General features: G+C 44.3%; 1 protein-coding gene across 7 annotated transcripts; it reads right to left on the bottom strand.

Annotated features, from left to right (window-relative positions):
• Positions 1-165: 165 nt before the first annotated feature.
• On the bottom strand, positions 166-18,520 carry Wdr61 (WD repeat domain 61). 7 transcript variants are annotated; one of them, XM_028783329.1, is made up of 11 exons: positions 18,447-18,520; positions 15,439-15,489; positions 14,673-14,700; positions 12,478-12,583; positions 11,957-12,129; positions 6,890-7,038; positions 6,611-6,704; positions 5,400-5,493; positions 3,405-3,497; positions 2,370-2,448; positions 166-444 (listed from the first exon to the last, which is right to left on the bottom strand). In XM_028783329.1, the coding sequence occupies exons 2-11, from the start codon at positions 15,448-15,450 to the stop codon at positions 355-357; spliced, it is 918 nt and encodes a 305-aa protein (XP_028639162.1). In that variant the 5' UTR covers positions 15,451-15,489; positions 18,447-18,520; the 3' UTR covers positions 166-354. The 7 variants fall into 7 exon arrangements, with proteins under 7 accessions (XP_028639162.1, XP_028639168.1, XP_028639161.1 ...); XM_028783335.1 differs by having other exon boundaries at positions 14,673-14,695; XM_028783328.1 differs by having other exon boundaries at positions 18,343-18,514.
• Between the last annotated feature and the right edge of the window lie 1,121 nt (positions 18,521-19,641).

Here is a 19,641-nt window from a genome sequence, read left to right as displayed (position 1 = left end):
TCCTTCAGAACTCCATCTGAAATAGGCTGGTGTTACCTGGGAACAGAGACCTGCCCTTCTAGCCCAGTGAGCACCTGTATCTCCGCTCTCAGGCAGGCACTCTCCACTAACTCATTGCTCTCCAGGGACAGGGTCAGGGAAAAGAACAGCACGCTCACAAATGCAGCTGGTTGCATTAAGAATGCTTTATTTACATTAAAATATGAGGAACATTTCCAATAAAACAAGAAAAATGTATACTGTATCTACAAAATTTCTACAATATATGCTGTACTTTAAGTATGCCAAAAAAGCTGAGGCATGTCATGATCAACCCTGCGTAGTCTGAGGCAATGGCCCTCAAGAGGCTGGTGTTTAAATTGGGCAATCATAGACATGAATCTCTTGGTCATCTCCAACAGATACAATTTTTGATCCATTTCCGTTATATTTTACTCCCCAAACCTGCAAATTAAAGAAAGCGAAAAAGCATTCTAATTCCTGTATTTTTTGGTAAGGAATACTTAAGGAATGAACATTCTTCCTTTGCTGAATCTAGACTAGCCCAATGTCCACAATGTTGTTGTTGCTCTGAGCATTTTAATTTTTATGCTGCCTAGTTCCTCCTGACTAATGGTTCTTTAATCTTTAACTGGGCCACTTCCTGTGGCTATGGAATAGTACTTCCCCTCTAAGACAGGGCAACCTACTACTCTTTCAAAGATTCAGATCTAGGGGAAATGTCATGAGATTCCTGCCATGGGATTCCTGCCTGGGCCAGCACTATGCTTCCAGGAGGAGCCTGTAGGGAAAAATGCAAAGCAAACCACTCATGCCTACCCTCAACAAGGTCAATATTTACCCTTTGCCCAAAGAGCCGAGAGCTCCTGAGCACCACTGATTTCAATTTCCTTGGCTGTGCACTGAACTGGACTTCATATTTCCTCTCAGAATGAATGTGGCTGAGTTAACTGTGTGATTACTAGGAACTCATCGTTCTCAGGCTGTACCCTCACCTTGAGACTGGAGGCTAACCTTGGTTTCAGGCCATATGAGGGCCTCACTTCCATTCCAAACATCTTTCTCTGAAGCAACATCACAACTACCCCACAAAATAAGCAACACAGTTAGGACTGACTAAGAAAAATGCTTAAAGCCAGTAGTGGACTACCAAGATTCAACTCTTCACTGCAATAACTTAACAAATACAAAGCAGTATGAATAGTAATTCTGCTAGGTAACCATAAGATACACCCAAAAAAACCGTGTAAGATATCTAAAAGCATTCAAATAAATTATCTGCTGATTTTGTTGTTGTTGTTGCTCTGAGCATTTTAATTTTTATGCTGCCTAGTTCCTCCTGACCAATGGTTCTTAACCTTCCTAGTGCTGTGTGTGACCCTTTAATAAATACAGTTCCTCATGTTGTGGTATCTTCCAACCATAAACTTATTTTAGTTGCTACGTCATAACTGTTACTGTTATGAATCATAATGGAAATATCTGATATGTGACCCCTGTGAAAGGGCTGTTTGAGTTCTAGGTTGAGAACCACGGCTCTTGACCCTTTGCAACCTGGAGTGGCTGGAATCAGCAGTGATAGCAACATGCAGAAGAGGCTGAAACATAGTCTCAGCAAGGCAGGGGGTTCACACCTGCAATCTCAGGCAAAGGCAGGCAGACTACACAAAGTTCAAGACCAGTCTAAGCTACAATACAAAACTCTTTTAAAAATCCTCTTCCCTTGGTCAAGAAAGAAAAAAAAAAAAAAAGAAGACTCTCAGGCCCATGAGGTACCAAGTGAATCAGAATCCATTTTCTTCTGTATGGAAGGTTGAAGCTGGGACCTGACACATGCCAGGCAAGTAACTACCAGTGTAGATCCTCCAGCCTCAGCCTCCAAGTCTGGGATTACAGCATGTACCACTGCTCTCAGCACACAAGTGACATTTTAAGATCCCCAGGAGACTCTTATAAACAGTAAGGACTAAGAAGAATCTACAAAGATGCTACCATTTCCTTTGACTTATAAACATGGAAACCAGGCTTAGCACTGTCATTACAAGTGAACAACCTGTAACATTCCCCCACCTATATATTAAAGAAATCATATCCCTGGATAACTCCAAAAATGCAAATGATGACTATGTTAAGCAATGGAACCACCCAAAGAAGGTGGCTGCTGGAAGTACCCAGAAAAGGATCCCACACATAGGTGTGTAACTTCAAAGGAGGACGTGTGGCTAAGTTGTGTGTCTTGGCATGTGTAGGGGACATGTCTCATGGTCACAAGGCTGACCTGTCTCAGGGCTCTGTCACTCTTAACTCCAATACAACGACTACAAAGGAAACCCAAATGCACGTGAGTTCAAATGCTGCTTTTTCCATACCTGATCCTGGTGATCAAAGAAGGTGTGAATACAGGTCCTTGTTCCAACATCCCAAACCTTTACACTTTTGTCAGATGAACTGTTTCAAAAGCAAACGCTAGGATGAGAACACTGGATTATCCTATGCTCCTCTGCAGACTCACACATTTCTACCTTTAGAAGGTCCCTTGTTGCTACCCAGAGCTGGGGTTCAGGTGTCACCAAATGACTGGCTCCTCACCGGGCAGCCAAGATGGTCCTCATCAGCTTGGCCTTGCTGCCAAGTTCGGTCATCAGGAGCCTTAAGCCTATCTACCCATTTCTGGATGAGAGGGCGGTCTGTAGAAATGTCATTGAGCAATGCTCATCAGCTACAGTCCATGTTTCTCAACCAACCTGGCCTCCGGGGCCTGGCCATCACTAGCATCTATAAACACGCGTCCTAGGTAGATGTGCAGACTCTAAGTTCCTCTAGGAACACAGGGACATGTCAGAGTTACACTAAGTGGAAACCTAGATTTTTAAGAAAAATCTAAGATTTCAATAGTTTACTTAAATTAAAAACAATAAAACCCTTTAACAACTAGAGTAAACAAAGGCAATTTGAATTTTAAGGGTCGTGGGGTGATAGGATCTCACTACATAATTCTAGCTGGCTCTGAACTCACTATGTAGACTAGTTTGGCCTTGAATTTAGAGGTCTACCTGCCTCTACCTCTCCAGGGTTGGCCTTAAGAGAATTATATTACCATGCCTAGCTGGGAAGCTTAAATTTTATTAAAGTTTTTAATTCTACTTATGCATATGAGTGTTTTGTCTGAATGTATTCCAGTAGACCAGAACGTGGGATCCCCTCGGGGTAGAGTTTCACATGGTTGTGAGCTCCCATGTGGGTACTGGAAATAGAAGAGTAATCAGTTGTCTTTAACTGCTGGGCCATCTCTCTAGCCCCAGAATTTTAACAAGTCTGTAATGCAGTCTTTCAATTTTACAGCACATGACCAGAAGACTGTTCCTCCCTGCCAAGTGTTTTACAAATTTAAGACTCCTACATACCTGGAGACAAAGTGAGTGTCATCAGGACAGAAAGCAACATTCAACACCCAGGATGCATGGCCACTCAGCGTACCAGCCAAATTGGCATGTTGCCTGAAAGAAGAAAGATTCAAACAGTGAAGATGGTAATTTGGGGAACCTGAATTGCTGAATTGGTTAGTGAACTATCTCTGTTCACATGGCAGGGTATAATATCAGAATGACCAACTGTCTTAAATTCCATTTTTAGTGAAGCAGCATCAAACACCAGAGACAAATTTTTAGAGCAGCATTAAGTTAAAAATATCAAGAGCTTGGAAGCCAGAGAGATGCCTCCGCCAACTCCAAGCTGAGGACAGAGAGCAGCAGAGGTGAGCAGGTCAGCCAGCCCTCCCTGCAACAGGACCTTTCCCATGGTGACAGGAAAGCAGCAAGATGTACCCTTCAGAGCATATGTGACTCAAGATCATTTATAATCTAGTCAAGAACAAACCAGGCAGCTGGGTGTGGCGGTGCACGCCTCTAATCCCAGCACGTGGGAGGCAGAAGCAGGTAGATCTCGGTGAGTTTGAGGCCAGCCTGGTCTACTACATACTGAGTTCCAGGCCAGATAGGGAGGGCTGTTTAATTAGTAAGACCCTGTCAAAACTAAAAATAAAACAAAACCTCATCAAAAACAAAAAATACCTTAAAAAGCCAAAAACTCATGTTAGGCCTAATTCCTACAACTGGTTTCATGTTTCTTTAGCTTTGAAAAAGAGTTTTGTTTTACATATGTGCTCCATCTATGCAGAGGTGCTTCTGGAGTTCAAGAGAAGACATCAGACCCCCTGGAGCTAGAGTTGCAGGCAGTTGTGAGCCACCAAGGGGGTTGCTGAGAACTCAACCCTGAAGAGTGGCAAGTTCTGCCAATGCTGAACCACACTTCCTGGGAAACCAAATACCTATGAGAGACGTGCCCTGGGCCTGAGGTCAGCAGTTCTGCCCCTAGAAACAAGCCTCAGTTAGGGAAAGAAAGCAGAGGCAGCCCTTGCAGGACAAGAGGCTATAGAAGAGGGTACGGAATCCTGAGGCTCATTATTTCTTAGGGCAATCACCACCTCTGTTCAAGGTCCTCTTCAGCAAAATGGAGGCACTAAATCATGTTGCCTCAACAGCTCTTGGGAGGTCAACAAAAGAGCTGCAACGACAGCTAACAAAGACCTGCCCCAAACTGCCACATTTAAGCTGACTCTATCATTACCAAGCACATGCTACTTTTACAGTCTCTTCTCTAGGTCTCAGCTCGAATGTCAAAAGCAGCATGCCCCTCTGGTCAGAGTTACAACTCTCAAACAGCTCATGGACAAAGAACATGTTGGAGTGAAAAATGTATACAACAGAGTAGAAAAGAACTGGGGAGTAAAGAACCAGAGGCTCATTGAGCAGGGAGACTCATCATGAAGCCTGGGACAATGCACAGCATTTACTGTAGTAGCAACGGGATGAGGATGTGGGAGGGACTCAACAGGAGGAGAGCAGTGCAGCCCCAGTGCTGGAGACGGGGACACTGTCGTCGCCTAGGACATATTCCGAAAGGCTCCCCACCTAGACCTATGAAGTAGCTTACTAACTGAGGGTTCCCTGATGAGATGCTAGCCTAGATAACAGCAGGGCCCTGACCAGGCTCTAGGTTTTCACTGTCACTCCAGGCCAGCTACAGCCCAGCTCCATTTCCTCAGGTGTATACTACATAGCACACAGCTACCCAAAAGAACTGTGTACCAGTGAGCCCAAACGCCTGGCTGCCTGAGAAAGACAGGAGGATCTAACCCCACTAGGACTACACAGGTGCACATGTACTCCACAGAGACCTCCAGCAGGAGGGGCTGGCTGAGGAGGAATAACTGGGAAGCCCAAAGCCTCAGAGCTGACTCATGGCCAGGAGCAGGCAGCGAATTCCTACAATGGCTCCTCACAGTAAGGGGACAAGCTGCTACTGGTGCTGCGACCTTTCCTCTGGAGAAGGTAACTCACACATCATAGATCTTGATGTAGCCATCGTCTGAAGCCGTGACGAGAAGCTGGGAGTCAGGGGAAAAGGTCAAGGAGCGAATGGGCATCGCATGGCCTGAAAATCAGAAAAGCTGTTAACCTGGCAGCTGATACGTGAGATCCTGCTAACTGTGCCCTTTGAATGACCAAAAATCACTGAGCTGGAATAGCCCTGGGTCTTCAGTCAGACTAGACCCTTCCCCATTTCCACTGGACTCCAGCCTCTTTCATGGAGCCACCTCTTCTTAGTGTCCTTCTCTCATTACCCAGGCCTCAAAACACATTGCTAAGATTAAATAACACCTGGGGGGTTGGAGGAACAGCTCAGTGTGTACTGCTCTCTCAAGAACCCAAATTCAGTTCCTAGTACCCACAGCTAGCAGCTCACAATCACCTGCGATTCTGGCTCCAAGGGATTTAAAAAAAACCTGGCCTCTGCAGGCTTGCTCGCGCTCCCTCTCTCCCTCTCCCTTCCCCCCCCCACATACATATACATAATTAAAAACCTTAAAATACAAAGAAATATCTGCAATTCTGACCCCAAGGGATTAGAAAAATCTGGCCTCTAGCCAGGTGCATGGGTGCACACATGCACACACGCACACTTAAAACCTAAAATACAAAAACTCAAGTATAAATATAGCCAAACATGGAAATACAGACTGCTTCTGATTTGTAAAGTTGGACAAATAATATATTCTCTACTAAATCTCTTGTCCTTGGGTGAATGGTTAATTGAGAAGATAATTTGTGTCCTTGTTTAGAATTCAAGATCATCCATGAGATGAGTGAGCTCTCCCGTTCTGTCCTAAGGCCTCCAGTGTGGAGAGTGACCACAAATGCTCTCATCTGGTATCAAATGAGCACAAAAAGGAGAAGCCTTCCAATCACAAAGCTCATGAAGAAAAGGAGAGGGAGGGAGGGAGGGAGGGAGGGAGGGAGGGAGGGAGGGAGGGAGGGAGGGATCAGAGACATGTCAAAAGCAACCTACTTCACTAAAAAAGTACCTGACACCCTAAGAACTATTTGTTCAGATCAGACCCACAGTTCTAAGTCCAACACATTAGTGGTACTTCAGTTTTCCAAGAGATTAAAACAATGTTGACTTTAACACTTTAACAAAGAAGTACTCTTGCTTTGTGACCTGATAATCCATCCAGTGAGCACAAAACAGGATGAGGAGGTGTGGATACCTTCCAGTGTATGCAGAAGTTTTCCAGTTGCAATATCAAAAATATTGATGATTCCATCTATGGCTCCACTGGCCAGGTATTTTCCATCAGGACTCTGTTGAGGAGAGATGGGTGCTTTGAGATGCTATGGTTAATCGTCTCTTCTGATGCAAGCCATCCTGCTGGCTTTCAGGTCTAACTGGCTGCCAGCAAACACACCAACAGAGCTTGGCCTCATGAGCACAGCAGGATCTGTACAGAGGGCTACAGCTAAAAGACTCAACAGAGAGGTCTCCTTACATATGCAATACTAAGGATGAATTTTCCTCTAGTGTCCAAAGAATATTCCTTTTTTCCACTTTCCACACCAAAAATGTTCACTTTCCCCATGTGAGTTCCTGTGGCCAGATACTGGGAGTCCGGAGAAAATGCCAAAGTCCAGGCATCCACTAGAAAGAAAACAAAAGGAAAGTACCCAGTAAGAATAGATTTGACTTTACTTACAAACTGTAGTTTCATCAAACACAATAGTCTTTCAAATTAGAGAAACGGTGTCCTGATTTAGGACCAAATGGAAGTCTTTAAACTTAGAGAAAACATTTCCTGATTTGGGAAACTTCTTTACCAACTTTAAATTTCGTCTATGAGACTCTTAAATCTAAATAAATATGGGCTGACCAGTGCCCAGAGCTAAGGAAGCCATGAGAGATCAGAGCCTTCACACTCTGACCAGTGCCCAGAGCTAAGGAAGCCATGAGAGATCAGAGCCTTCACACTCTGACCAATGCCCAGAGCTAAGGAAGCCATGAGAGATCAGAGCCTTCACACTCTGACCAATGCCCAGAACCTTCACACTCTGACCAATGCCCAGAGCTAAGGAAGCCGTGAGAGATCAGAGCCTTCACACTCTGACCAATGCCCAGAACCTTCACACTCTGACCAATGCCCAGAGCTAACGAAGCCATGAGAGATCAGAGCCTTCACACTCTGACCAATGCCCAGAGCTAACGAAGCCATGAGAGATCAGAGCCTTCACACTCTGACCAATGCCCAGAACCTTCATACTCTGACCAATGCCCAGAGCTAACGAAGCCGTGAGAGATCCGAGCCTTCACACTCTGACCAATGCCCAGAGCTATCGAAGACATGAGAGATCAGAGCCTTCACACTCTGACCAATGCCCAGAGCTAACGAAGCCATGAGAGATCAGAGCCTTCACACGCTGCTGTCAATGGAAAATGGACAGCCACTCTGAAAAGTCATGAAGCCATGAGAGATCAGAGCCTTCACACGCTGCTGTCAATGGAAAATGGACAGCCACTCTGAAAAGCAGTTTGACAATTTCTTAGGTGAAAGCAAACAGCTCAGCTGTCCACTCCCGGGAGCTACGCAGGAGACATGGAAGCACGCACACAAGACTTATGCTCTCATGTTCACAGCAGCTTTACAGCTCAAACTGCAAACAGTGTAAGACTTCAACTGGCCAATGAGGGAGCTATGGTGCATCCTCTTAAAAGAACATTACCATCAACAAAAAGGACACAACATGGATGAAACTCAAAAACACTTGAAAAACATCGGAGATAAGTAAGACACTAAATATCCACTTAGATGAAAATATTCATTAAGGTAAAAAACAGAGACAGAGATCATGGCTGTATTTTTCAGAGGCTGACATGAGGAAATCCCACGGGCATGGAGCGTCCATAAATGCACTATAGTGATAGCTCCCCAACTGTAGAAATGTATTCAATAAGCCATACACTTAAAATGACGAATTTCAGAGTAATTACACAGGTGAGATTTTACCTCACGTACGCTATAAATGAAAATTACCAAAAACAGTCTTAAAAGACTACAACAGAGCATGTACTACAGACTCACAGGCAATGAAGAATCACTAAGAGGTCAGTTGTGAGGTGACGCTATGGACCTGGGCTGACTCAGTTCAATGCATGTGTCCCTGGCTGCACTGTGCAGGTCTTACATGCATACACATGGTCTCCATCTGGGCTGCCAATGGTGCTTTCTCACTTCTTTTCTCAGCGACCTGGGGACCTGCCTCAGCTAACCACCTAGCAGCTTTAGCTATTTTCACAGCATGCCTGGTCACTTTCCTTAGACTAGTCTTGAAGAGGAGTTGCCCCACACCAGCACAGAGAAGAAAGGGACTCCTTCCTAAGTCACCTTCCTCATTCCTGGGGCAGGCTTGGTGATGCTGAGCATGGCTCTTCTGCAGTCTTCTTACTTTATGAGATGGTGAAGGAGAGGCAAGTCTACAACCTTGACGCATGGGAGACAAAGGTCAACCCCAGATGAGCCACCGCCCATCCCTAGTACTTCACAATAAAACTCTTAAACATTTTCATACACACCCTACCCCAGTGCTGTCATTAAACCTGATCACTTTACTTACTAAATGTCTGTTTTAAAAATAAAATTTACTTTAAAAGTTCTCAACCATTAAGACCCGAAGATGTTTTTATAATCAGTCTTTATCTGCTTTAAACAATTTTTCTGTGGTGTGCACACACTTGTGTAAGTATGTGTATGGCCACCAAAGCAGCGTGCCATCATGCTACAGATTGTATGACAGGGCAAGGTCAGCATCAGTCCTCAACTTGCACCTTGAGACAGGGTCACCTGCTCCCCACTGGGCATGTCAGGGGGGGCCACCCATCTCCACCTCTCTCCTGCTTGCCATGGGTTCTGGAGATCTCAAATCAAGTCCTAATGCTTGTGTTCCAGTGCTTGCTTTTACTCACTAAGCAACTAAATTCCATAGCCTAGATGGCTTTCTAATGTCTATAGAGTTAAATGACAGAGGGCAGTTTTCTTTCTGCTCCTCTATGTAGGAACAAGACCCGAGGCCTGGAAGGCCTGAGAGACTTTGCTGTCATCAGCTACTGGGTTCTCAGGCTCTCCAGTGTGAGACAGGTATGACTGGGCCACCTGGGCCAACCATGCAAGCCAATCTAGAAAATCTCCCCTTTAATATATATGCAATTATATGTACTGTATATTCTATCAGTTCTATTCTTTAAAGAACACCAGTACATCAGCTTCTGCCACCCCCTATCTATGTCAGGCTCAAAAAGGAGTGTGTTTTTAAAAATCCTATTTACAGGGAAAAAGGTCAACAGAAAACCTAACTTTTATTTCTCAAAGCTTAATAAAATGATTCTTCCAAATTGTTCTGACATATCCCTATTAATCACTTTGCGAGACAGATCTTTTACTACCAGATGTCTTCAGTCACAAAACAGAAACCATGCTTATCTCTCAGTGAAATGTGTACTCTAAGATTTAACCTTAATACTTGCAGAATAAAATATTTATTCCAAACCCTAAATTCCTCCTCCTTACAGAGGGTTGGTTGCTCTTCTCTTCCTGTGGGCATTTAGACGTGATCTGCAGGGGCCTCTACACTGCCCCCTTTGGCCTTCCTGTGTCCACAGCTGGCCTGCAGTCACCAGACACACACAGCCTGCTGGAGTGACAATAATGGACTCATTCCTCCAGCTTTGTTTGTTCTATTTTCAGTTTCTTCTTCAAAATCAGGATTTTCTCTGTCCACTCTTCCTGTTCCTTTTGTGGTGGTACATTTTCAAAGAAAGTCTGCTGCCCCTAGCTTCACTGAACCTAGACGCATCTAAGGCGCTCAGCTACTTAGCTGCTGGCAGCAAGGCTCTTATTTGACCAAGACTTGATCTAGTTTTGAATAGACTCCCACCTCTATCCCACCAAAGCATAACCAACCACTTTATTCTTTGCAATATCTTTCATAACAGTCACCTGTAGCTCCAGGTGCCTGTAACTCTGGCACTTGGGAGGTTAAGCAGAAGCAGCAGCTATAAGCTTGAGCCCTGCATGAGCTATTTGTAAGACCATGTCTCAAAAAACTAAAATAACAAAACCCAACTCCTAAACCATCTCAAAAAGCAATCCAGTAACCTTTACAACCCAGCAGAAGGAAAAGCAAGCTGGGCAGGCAGAACGCTTTTCCTTAGATCAATGCAGCACTCACTTCTTCATGTGTGATGGATATAAAGCCACAACAAATTCAAAGTAAGCAGTGTCACTGTCCTGAGGGGTGCAGGTACTCAACATAAAGAAGCAGCAGCAGGACCAGAGACTGCTGAGCAGGCAAAGGCACCAGCCACCAAACCTGATGACCTGAGCTCCCAGAGCCACATGGAAAGTCCAACTCACACAAGTTGTCCTCTGAAACACACACATGTGCTCATACACAAAAAATAAATAACACGTAATAAAAAAATCCTTTAAAAGCAGCAACAGATTCACTTCTCTTTCTAGATGCTCCTTATGTTCGGGTGCTAACAGGCTTTGTAGAATGGCTAGAGATCCCTGTTCTCCATGCATAGTGCAAACAGAGAAGGGCGAAGGCACAACCACCTGTGAGTCACAAAGTATCCGAGTGGCTTTCTCCAGATACACATTTCAGCCCCACACTCTTAACCCATGATTCAGAGGATTCAAACAGGAACTGGGCATGGATACTCTCAACAAAACCTCTAGTAGTAAGCCAAGGAATACCGTTTCTAAGGAGAGAGGCACTCGGTCCTAGACTACTTGGCCTCCTCACAGGCTGGGTAGCTGACAGTAACTGTGAGCATAACTGGAGGGAGGCAGGTCTACTGAGGAATGAACTCTGACAAGCACCTGAGCAGCCCTCTCGTAATCACCACAAAGGAGTGTGCGGAGTGATGTCAAACTCTCTGTATCTCTGGAAATCACTGCCCAGGCTTTGCTAGTGAAAACCATGCAGGCACTGTAAGTAAACAGGAGACTAAAAGGAATCCTGGACTGTCAGACTGTTTGTTCTACACCAATCTTGTCCAGTAAAATTGTCCCTTACCATCTCAGATAATGTCCAACGGAGCTGAGGAGCAAGACACTGTTCTAGTTTTCGTTTCTGTCTCTCCATGTGCCACACACGAGAACCCAGGCACTCTGACCACAATTCATAGAGACAACCACTATTCAGACTGGAGGCGTCTGTAAGGCAGGGAATGTATCTCCCCGAGTGTGTCGGGTAGAGACCCACTGGCATGGCCAGCACAGCTCTACAATACCAAACTCAATTCTCAAATCCAAACAACTGGTTTGGTTTGGCTTTCCCATGAGTACACCACTACAATCCATTTGGCAGCCAAACCAGGCCTGAAGTTATGTAAGGCTGTCTTGATGCTCATCACTCAGTCTAACACCCTTCTGTGACCAAAGTGTCATCTGGGTTGACTTAGAGTACCTGCAGATCTGAACTGGACCTGGAAACATCTACCCTTACAGGTCTGAAAGGGGACTGCGGATTCCTAGCATCTCCCCTAGACGTGGAGTTCTTACCCGGTCCTGCATCTATAGACTTCATCTGCTTGCCATTTTCCAAGTCCCAGAGGCGAATATGAGCGTCTAGAGAGCTGGACGCAGCAATAGGAAGGGTGTGGCTGATGTCCACAGACACCACCCCGAGCTGATGGCCCTCCAGGCTCCACTGGAGCTCCAGCCTCTCGTCACGCCTATAATAGGGACAGAAAATGATTCTTTACACAAGATACTGTATAGGCATCAGAGCTTCTACACCCTTGGACATTACCAACAAATGGTGAATGAAATGCAGAAACCTGAGAACTGAACACAGAATGTAGCCAGGGCTAACTCTAGGGCTCCCTACCACATAGAACTTTAATTCTACATATCAGGAAACCAAACAACTTAAAAAAAAAAAAAGCTGTTTTTTTAAGCTACTATGCTGTTACTGCTCTCTTGACCGGAAAATCAATGCTTTACTTATAGCAACCGGGGGGGCCAGAAGCAAAACCCTTGCCCCAAATTTCCATGGTTTTTCAAAGGGGAAAGATGCTCACCATTTCCAGACCTTCACCAGGTCATCCAGGGATCCTGTGACCACTGTTTCAATGTTTTCCTTTTTGTTTGTCTCCCAGGCAACTGACCATATGGCATCATCGTGGGCTAGAATGGAAAGGGCTTCATTTAAAGTTTCTATGCACATAATTCCCAAATTCAACGTGATAAAGCACAGCTGAAATACAAGCTGACAACTCAGAAGTAATGTCCACTTCTATGGATCTCTTCACTGTACCGCTGGACTCGTGGGAATACACAGGAAAACTAGAAGTTCTTGTTTGGTTTTAGCCACCTGGCCTAAAACACAAATTTTCAAGAAGGGAAGCAGAATCAGAGTAAGACACAGTGAAACACAGTGACTGATCCAATAATCCGTCATCCATCAGACAATCAGACTACACCAGCAATCAGTTGACCAAAATGACTACGTGAGTGGGGAATTGCCCCTTCCCAAGGACCTCAACTTAACTGGAGCTAATACCTCAGAGGCCTTCGGAAACAGTACTGGTCTAAAAATGTATGCGGTATATTTCACTATAAATGTCTTTATTATGCTTAAGACCGCTTATTACATTAATCCTTCCCCAACTGTTGTCTGACTCACAGGTGCCTTATGAAACAAGTCCTATCAAGATCATACCTGCGGGTGGTGGCGTGTGTCTGTCACTGCAGCACTTGCATTAGAGCCTAGGCAGCAAGGTCAGGGCAAGCCCGAGTTACAAGAAAAATCCTTTTTCAAAAAAACAAGAGCTGAGGTGGAGTACTTGCCTAGAATGGGAAAGGCCCTGGACTTGATCACCAGTGTGGAACTTCCCTCCTCCCCCAAAAAGATCCTTCTCAGTGTACAAGTAAGGGATTGGAGGCTCAGAGATGCCTTGTTGTTCACCCAAAGTACGAAGCTAAGAAGGACAGGGCTAGAATTCAAACTGTAGATATTAACTGAAGTCCACATTCAGTCTAAGTCTGAGAGCTACATGTTCTGTGAGCTCTACTGTGGAATCTTCAGAGCTAGTACACATCTGTTAAACAAGGTAAGTATGCACAGAAGCTTCATCCATGCCTGGTCACGATTCTCCAAAGCTACCTTTCTAAAACACCGATCTACACACGTGTCACAGCTTCCTTATACAGCACCAGAGCCAAGCCTGCTAAGCTCTGACCTGACGGAATTAGCTTCATGCAGAGCTGCTGCCTGGCATACTGAACAGCTTACTAGTTAACTAGTTAACTAGTTACTTTGGGACTACTTAAGTGTCACTTATTTGGAGTGACAGAACTTGTATTAGGCACCTTACAAACTCCCAAGCCTGTGCTATCCTGTCTGCACTACAGAGAAGAAACGGGACAGGATTACCTTGTCCATGCACAGACACTGCTCCTTTGCAGGCCTGTCTCCTCAGGGAGCTAGTCCGTACAGTAGTTAGACCTACCTCCTGCTGCCATTCCCCATCACTGCCACAGCCACAGCCACAGCCTTGCACCAAGTGTCTCAACAGAATTCTGTTTCACCCTCTGCTTTTATAGAGATAAATGTCCTCTAAAAGAGTTGCCATACTTGTAAATGGAGGATGATGCTGTGTAAAGACTCCATAGTGAATTCTAAGTTAGGACCAGGTTTAAACCTACCTCTAGCGTACAGACATCAACAGCATTCCGAGGTTCAAAATATGGCCTCCTACACTGGCATCAGGGAAGCTCAGCATTACATCTTCCTCAGGTGGAAGAGTTCTCTTTATCCCAGAGTTCTCCATTATGCCATCTGACTTCTACTTTTCTTTGTGTGTGTGTATGTATGTGTGTGTGTGTGTATACACGCATGTATAGATGTATTTTGTAGTACTGGGATTGCCCCTGTGAGTGTGAGGCAAGTGCTTTACCATCAAGCCACATCTCCAGCCTTCTTTACATTTTTTATATTAAGACAAAGTCTCAATATATTGTCTAGACTGGCCTTGAACTCATGATCCTATCTTACTTCCTAGGCAGCTGGTATTACAGGCTTACTCCACCAGACCCCAAATAGCTATTTACTTTTACCTTTTCACTGTGTAATTGTTTTTGGCTGCCATGGCCAATTCAGCAAAGTTAATACATCTAGAATCTGTGTGTCCGGTTGGTGTGATAAAATCTTAAAGAAACCAGGAGGACACATTTTTTTCCACAAAGAATTTGCTCGAAGAGGTGGGTTGCTTACCTTGTTCTTGCTTGAAGAGAATACTGTACTACAAAAGAACAGAAGTCACAGTCAGTGATAGATCTGTTCTCTTGCATCCCCCCCACACCAGCACTCCAAGTGAGACAGTCACTACAGCATCAGCCACTCCCTATGCCCCCTCCCTGACCATCCTACACAGTCCTTGGTTCCTACTCATGACACCCTTGTATAGCTAGCTACACCAGAGAAAATTCAGTTCGTCATTCTGTTTTTGAGGTGGGGGGCTCTCTAGGTAGCCAAGGCTTACACTGAACTTACACTAAACTTCCTGCTTCGCTCTTCTAAGTGTTGCCCCCACAGGTATGTAGCATCTCACCTGACTACAATGTGCCCCACACCCAAAAATGTAAGACCAGCTACGCTTTCTTCACCTCTGAACTGGGAGGAAGCTGAGTCCTATTTGAAGCCTATTTTTTTGCAGTTGTATGAGACGACACAGCCCATACATTTGTCTGTAATCCTAAAGGTGCTTATTGACTGCTACCTCCCATTGACTTTTATCTATAAATTCTTTTAAACCTTCTCAGTCCCCCTCTAAACTGTGGCAATGGCATGAAGTGATCTTAGTGTGGTGCATTTACAAATGCCACCTAACCCTGTGATGAGAAGGTACCCAAAGTCAACTAGGTCTCTAGGAACCAGTCAAGAATTAAACAGGAGTTCCCTAACCACACACCCAGGCAACCTATTAAGCTAGAATTTGCCAGTAACTAACTGAAGCTTTTCCTCTCATTGAGTACCTTACCTGGTTGGTCATTTCCTTAATCAAGGATGAAAAGCTAAAGGCCGGACAGTTCTGTGAAAACAACACCAGGGTTTTCATCAGTAAGATGATATGATCAGCACAAGGGGGCTACAGAGGTTCCTCTTCACCAAGGCCACTCTTTGTCATGAGGTTCTGATACCTTTCTATGGACCAGTCCCTGCGGGTCCCATCACAAGTCCTACCATATGGTATATGGTCTCCCTCCCAGGGGTCAAGTATTACACATTGCCTCCATTCATAGATGATTTCCCCCACATCTGAAGAAGGGGGACCAGTATGTATTCTTTCTCCTATGGGATACAGAATTACAGGCCTTCTTCATCTCAAATTTTCTTCATCTTAGAAAGCAAACAAGGGAGTCCAAGACAGCAACATTTTTACATGCTCGGGTCTCAACCAAAAATGCCTTTCAAGACCAAAAGATATGTAAATAAGGTTGGAAGGGCCTAGAGATACGAAAATAAGGTTGCAAGAAGACAAACTGATCAAGGTTTTCAAAGACTAAGCAAAACACAAGCTCAACTTTTTTATGAACAGATTTAATTTTATTAAGCTTTTTAAACTGTATTAAACTTAGATTTATTAAACATACACATATACACACATATACTGTGTTTATGGGTATGTATGCATTTGTGTATTCACCTGCACAAATTGTCAAAGGACAATTTCAGTTCTTTCCTGGGTGTAGGGCTTGACAGTAAATACCTTTATGTGCCCAAGGTTTCGATATTTTTTGCATACCACTCAGCTAGCAGACTTGTAAAACTTATAAACCTCTCCTGCTGTTTTCAAACACATAAAATACATAGCATTAGAAAGAATATCTAGTATGTTCTCACTCTGGTGGTAATTTGTTCTATAAAGTCACTACTAATGGTAACAAGCCATTAAATAGGTAAACCATTCCTCTGGAGACCCAGAGGTAGGCCACTGAAAGTTTCTGGGACACATTTTTGTCAACTGCTCAGTATGTAACCATATTTTGTGGATTTTTTTTTTGTATATGATTCTGTTTGAATGACGGTACATTAGTAATTCACTAATACTGAACACAGCCTAAACGGAGCTTATCTAAAATATTTCTTTTTCTCTCTAAGACTCATCACAACTTTTGCACTGGGTCAGAACAGGGATGTCACTCTCACACCATGCCAGAGGGTTACCTTCACCACAGGCTCATTACCAAAAACAAACGAGCAAAACACAGAAACGAGAAGGCACTGAAGCCCAGAGAAAGGACACGTTCTCATAGTGAGAGAGCAGAAACAAGGCAGAGTGCAGACTTAGAACTGGGCATCACGTGACTCAAAAGCGTCAACGCCCTGCACCACGTGTCTTCTAAAGGATACACATAAATATTATCAAGTATGAAAATTCACAAACAATCTGGGCACAGGCTCTATGTGGAAAACTATCTTGTCAAAACATGGAAATCAAACTTATGAGAACAACACATACATGCCTCTTTATCACCACATTACGTAAGAATCAGTAGCAAGTGTAAAAGATGCCACAACCTCAGGACACAAGCGACATCCTGCCAGCCATACCGCAATCCTAATACTTTGGAGGTACTACTCCCGGCTTTGTGGCAAGACCCTGTCTCAAAACAAAGAACAACAATCCCATCGCAACATTCTGATATGAAAATATCTGTGATTGCTAAAGCCATTAACAAAGTCATACTTAATACTTGCTATGTGAACTCATAATGGGACAGTATGCTGAATTTCAATTAGAAGCTAACAAATATAAGGGTGTGAATTGTCTTCTAATCCATGTTCACAACCCTCAGCTCTGTCCTGCGCTTAACAGGCCATACAGCTCAGACATCCAGGCTCATGCTACGTGCTTCAAATATGCAAACCAAAGACTAATGGATGTTTACCAAGAACAGAAATTCAGACATATGATTCCTAAATAGCCCTGGCCTAAGAGATCTTAATCAGGTGGGCTGATTTGTGACCGACTTTTACTGATTTTTTTTTACTCAAGAACAGGACCTTGCCCAGACTAGAAAGTATTCATGCCAACTTAGCTGCAACAAGTTGAAACACAAACTCTGCATGGGGACCACCAGGCCTTTTTGTAATGCTGCCTCCTCTCTGCCCATTTGAACCTCACATTTGGCAATAGAGAAAAACAACAATTTTACAAGTAAGAAGGTTTACAGGAAGCCAACTTTTAAAAAGCTACCCTCAAAATAAGGTGTGCGGTTCTATCGGGCTGAACCTTTAAAGATGTACTGCACCAGGTCCTATTCTACAGATTAGCTCACTGAACCTCCCTTAACTCCACTTAGTAGGCATTCTTACTGGCTTCATTCTTCTGACCAGAAAAGAGAGGTTTGGAGTGGCTGATGGAAGCGTAGGTCAGTACTAAGACACATCTCATGACGGTAATTTCAGACTATGTGGCCCTAAGAGACCTTTATGCCGCCTTTCTCTTTAGGAAAATTTCCAGTTTTCAGGGTAGAATTTAATGCTCTTTCTTCAGGCTTCCCAGAGACTGACCTATGCCGCTAAGAAATCTTCTCAGGCACATCAGTAACGCACCATACTATATGGTACTTAAAATAAAAGGAACTTACTCTCTGTCGCTTAGTGTTTAATGGCGTGAAGCTTGCTACCAAATAGCATGGCTAACTACTGGAGAACTGGTATTCAGAGTGTCCTCCATCTAGGGGGAAACTACTCCCCACCTCACGCCGCAAAGAAGCCAACCCTCATTTCCGGGATGCACAAAACATTACCTGGGAGCAAAATTAGTCCACCTACGGGCCTTCTGTCTGCCCTTGGGACTCGTGCCTCGCGGACTAGCCAGGGTAAGTAAGAGTCAAGAAAGCCCACCCCTGGACTCCTGGAGCCTCCGTGAACAAACCTGCTGTGGCGGCCTCCAACTCTCCCTGTTCACTCGCTTTCCCGCCCTAGTAAGCAGCAGCACCAACGACCACCATTCCCCAACTGCCCAGCACACCAACTCACCACCCCACAGCCGGCCGCACAGCAGTCTGACGTCACTGGGACGCGACCGTGGCGCTCGTGGATGAGCTAACGAAGGGGCGGAGCCTCTTCTCTGATCTGAGCCCGGCAGGCACAGCGCCCCCTGCTGACAACCTCACCGGCGTGAGGTTGGGGTGGAGCCATGGAGAGTGGGTGGGGAGTATCTAGGGCAGCACGCTGCTAACCTATCTCAGAAAGTTTCTCTGATTACTTCCTGGTTTTTTTTTCCGCTTTCTCTTTTTCTTCTTTCTTTTTTTTCTTTCCTTCTACCTTCCAGCCCCGTCCTTCTCATGTAGCCTCAGTTAGTTCTCCCGGCTCAGCTTCCCAAATGCTAGGATTACAGACCATCACCCGGCTGTGTTGTTTTTTTAAACTGCAGTTTAGGTCCTACGTGTTAGTCCAGTACTAATTTAGTGGGTTTGTGAGCAACATTGTCAAGCAATGAGATTTAGGGGATTACTTGACCAATTGAGTTTCTACACTGTCCAAATCTTGTTTTTCTATGAGTATAGGGTGTCCATAAGCCGTAAATCCTTCAAGTCCATCTGCATAACACCCTACCACCTTCTTATCCATCTGCCTCCACCTCCAGAGTGATGGAATCACAGCTTTTCCTGGAACTCAAGGCAATCCACCTGCCTCAGCCTCTCAAGTGCTGGAATCACCAGCACGGGCATCAGGCCAAGTTTCATCATACTGGTCTCTTTAATGCCTTTTGGCCTCATTACTAGAACACTAAGGCTTTCCCTCCCATGTTCTCGCTGTCAGATCTGCCTCTGTTGGTTTCCAAATTAAGTTGTGGAATAAAAATTAATTTCATCATCTAAAAATAAAAAAGGAATAGATTGAATTTAGAAAGTTGAAAAATAGGTAAGCATGGTAAATAATAGCATATTTTGTAAAAATTGTGTTTCACCTATGTAGATACTTGGTCACAAAAGAAAAAAATCTGTTTCCTGCTGTGAATCATGGCCAAAAGTTTGAAAATAGTTACAATAAAAGTTTTCTAAAATGTCCTAGCTCTGTAATTTTTTTTAAAAAGTTACATTTTAATAGTGTTAAAGTTGTATGCATGCATGGAAGTGTGCACACATGCCATGGTGTGGAAGTGGAGGTCAGAAGACAACTTGAGGATCCTAGTTCTCTCTTCCTATCATGTGGGGCCCAGGAATGGAGG

Source organism: Grammomys surdaster, unplaced genomic scaffold (assembly GCF_004785775.1).
Source record: "Grammomys surdaster isolate TR1022 unplaced genomic scaffold, NIH_TR_1.0 1057, whole genome shotgun sequence".
Taxonomy (NCBI): domain Eukaryota; kingdom Metazoa; phylum Chordata; class Mammalia; order Rodentia; family Muridae; genus Grammomys; species Grammomys surdaster.
This window is presented reverse-complemented; position numbering and strand designations above follow the sequence as displayed.

Coding starts and splice junctions, on each gene's coding strand:
- Wdr61 (XM_028783329.1), bottom strand. Junction 12,584..14,672: donor TCTCTTCAAGCAAGAACAAG/GTAAGCAACCCA, acceptor TTTCCATTCTAG/CCCACGATGATGCCATATGG. Junction 5,494..6,610: donor ACTTCTGCATACACTGGAAG/GTATCCACACCT, acceptor TCTGATTTTCAG/GCCATGCGATGCCCATTCGC.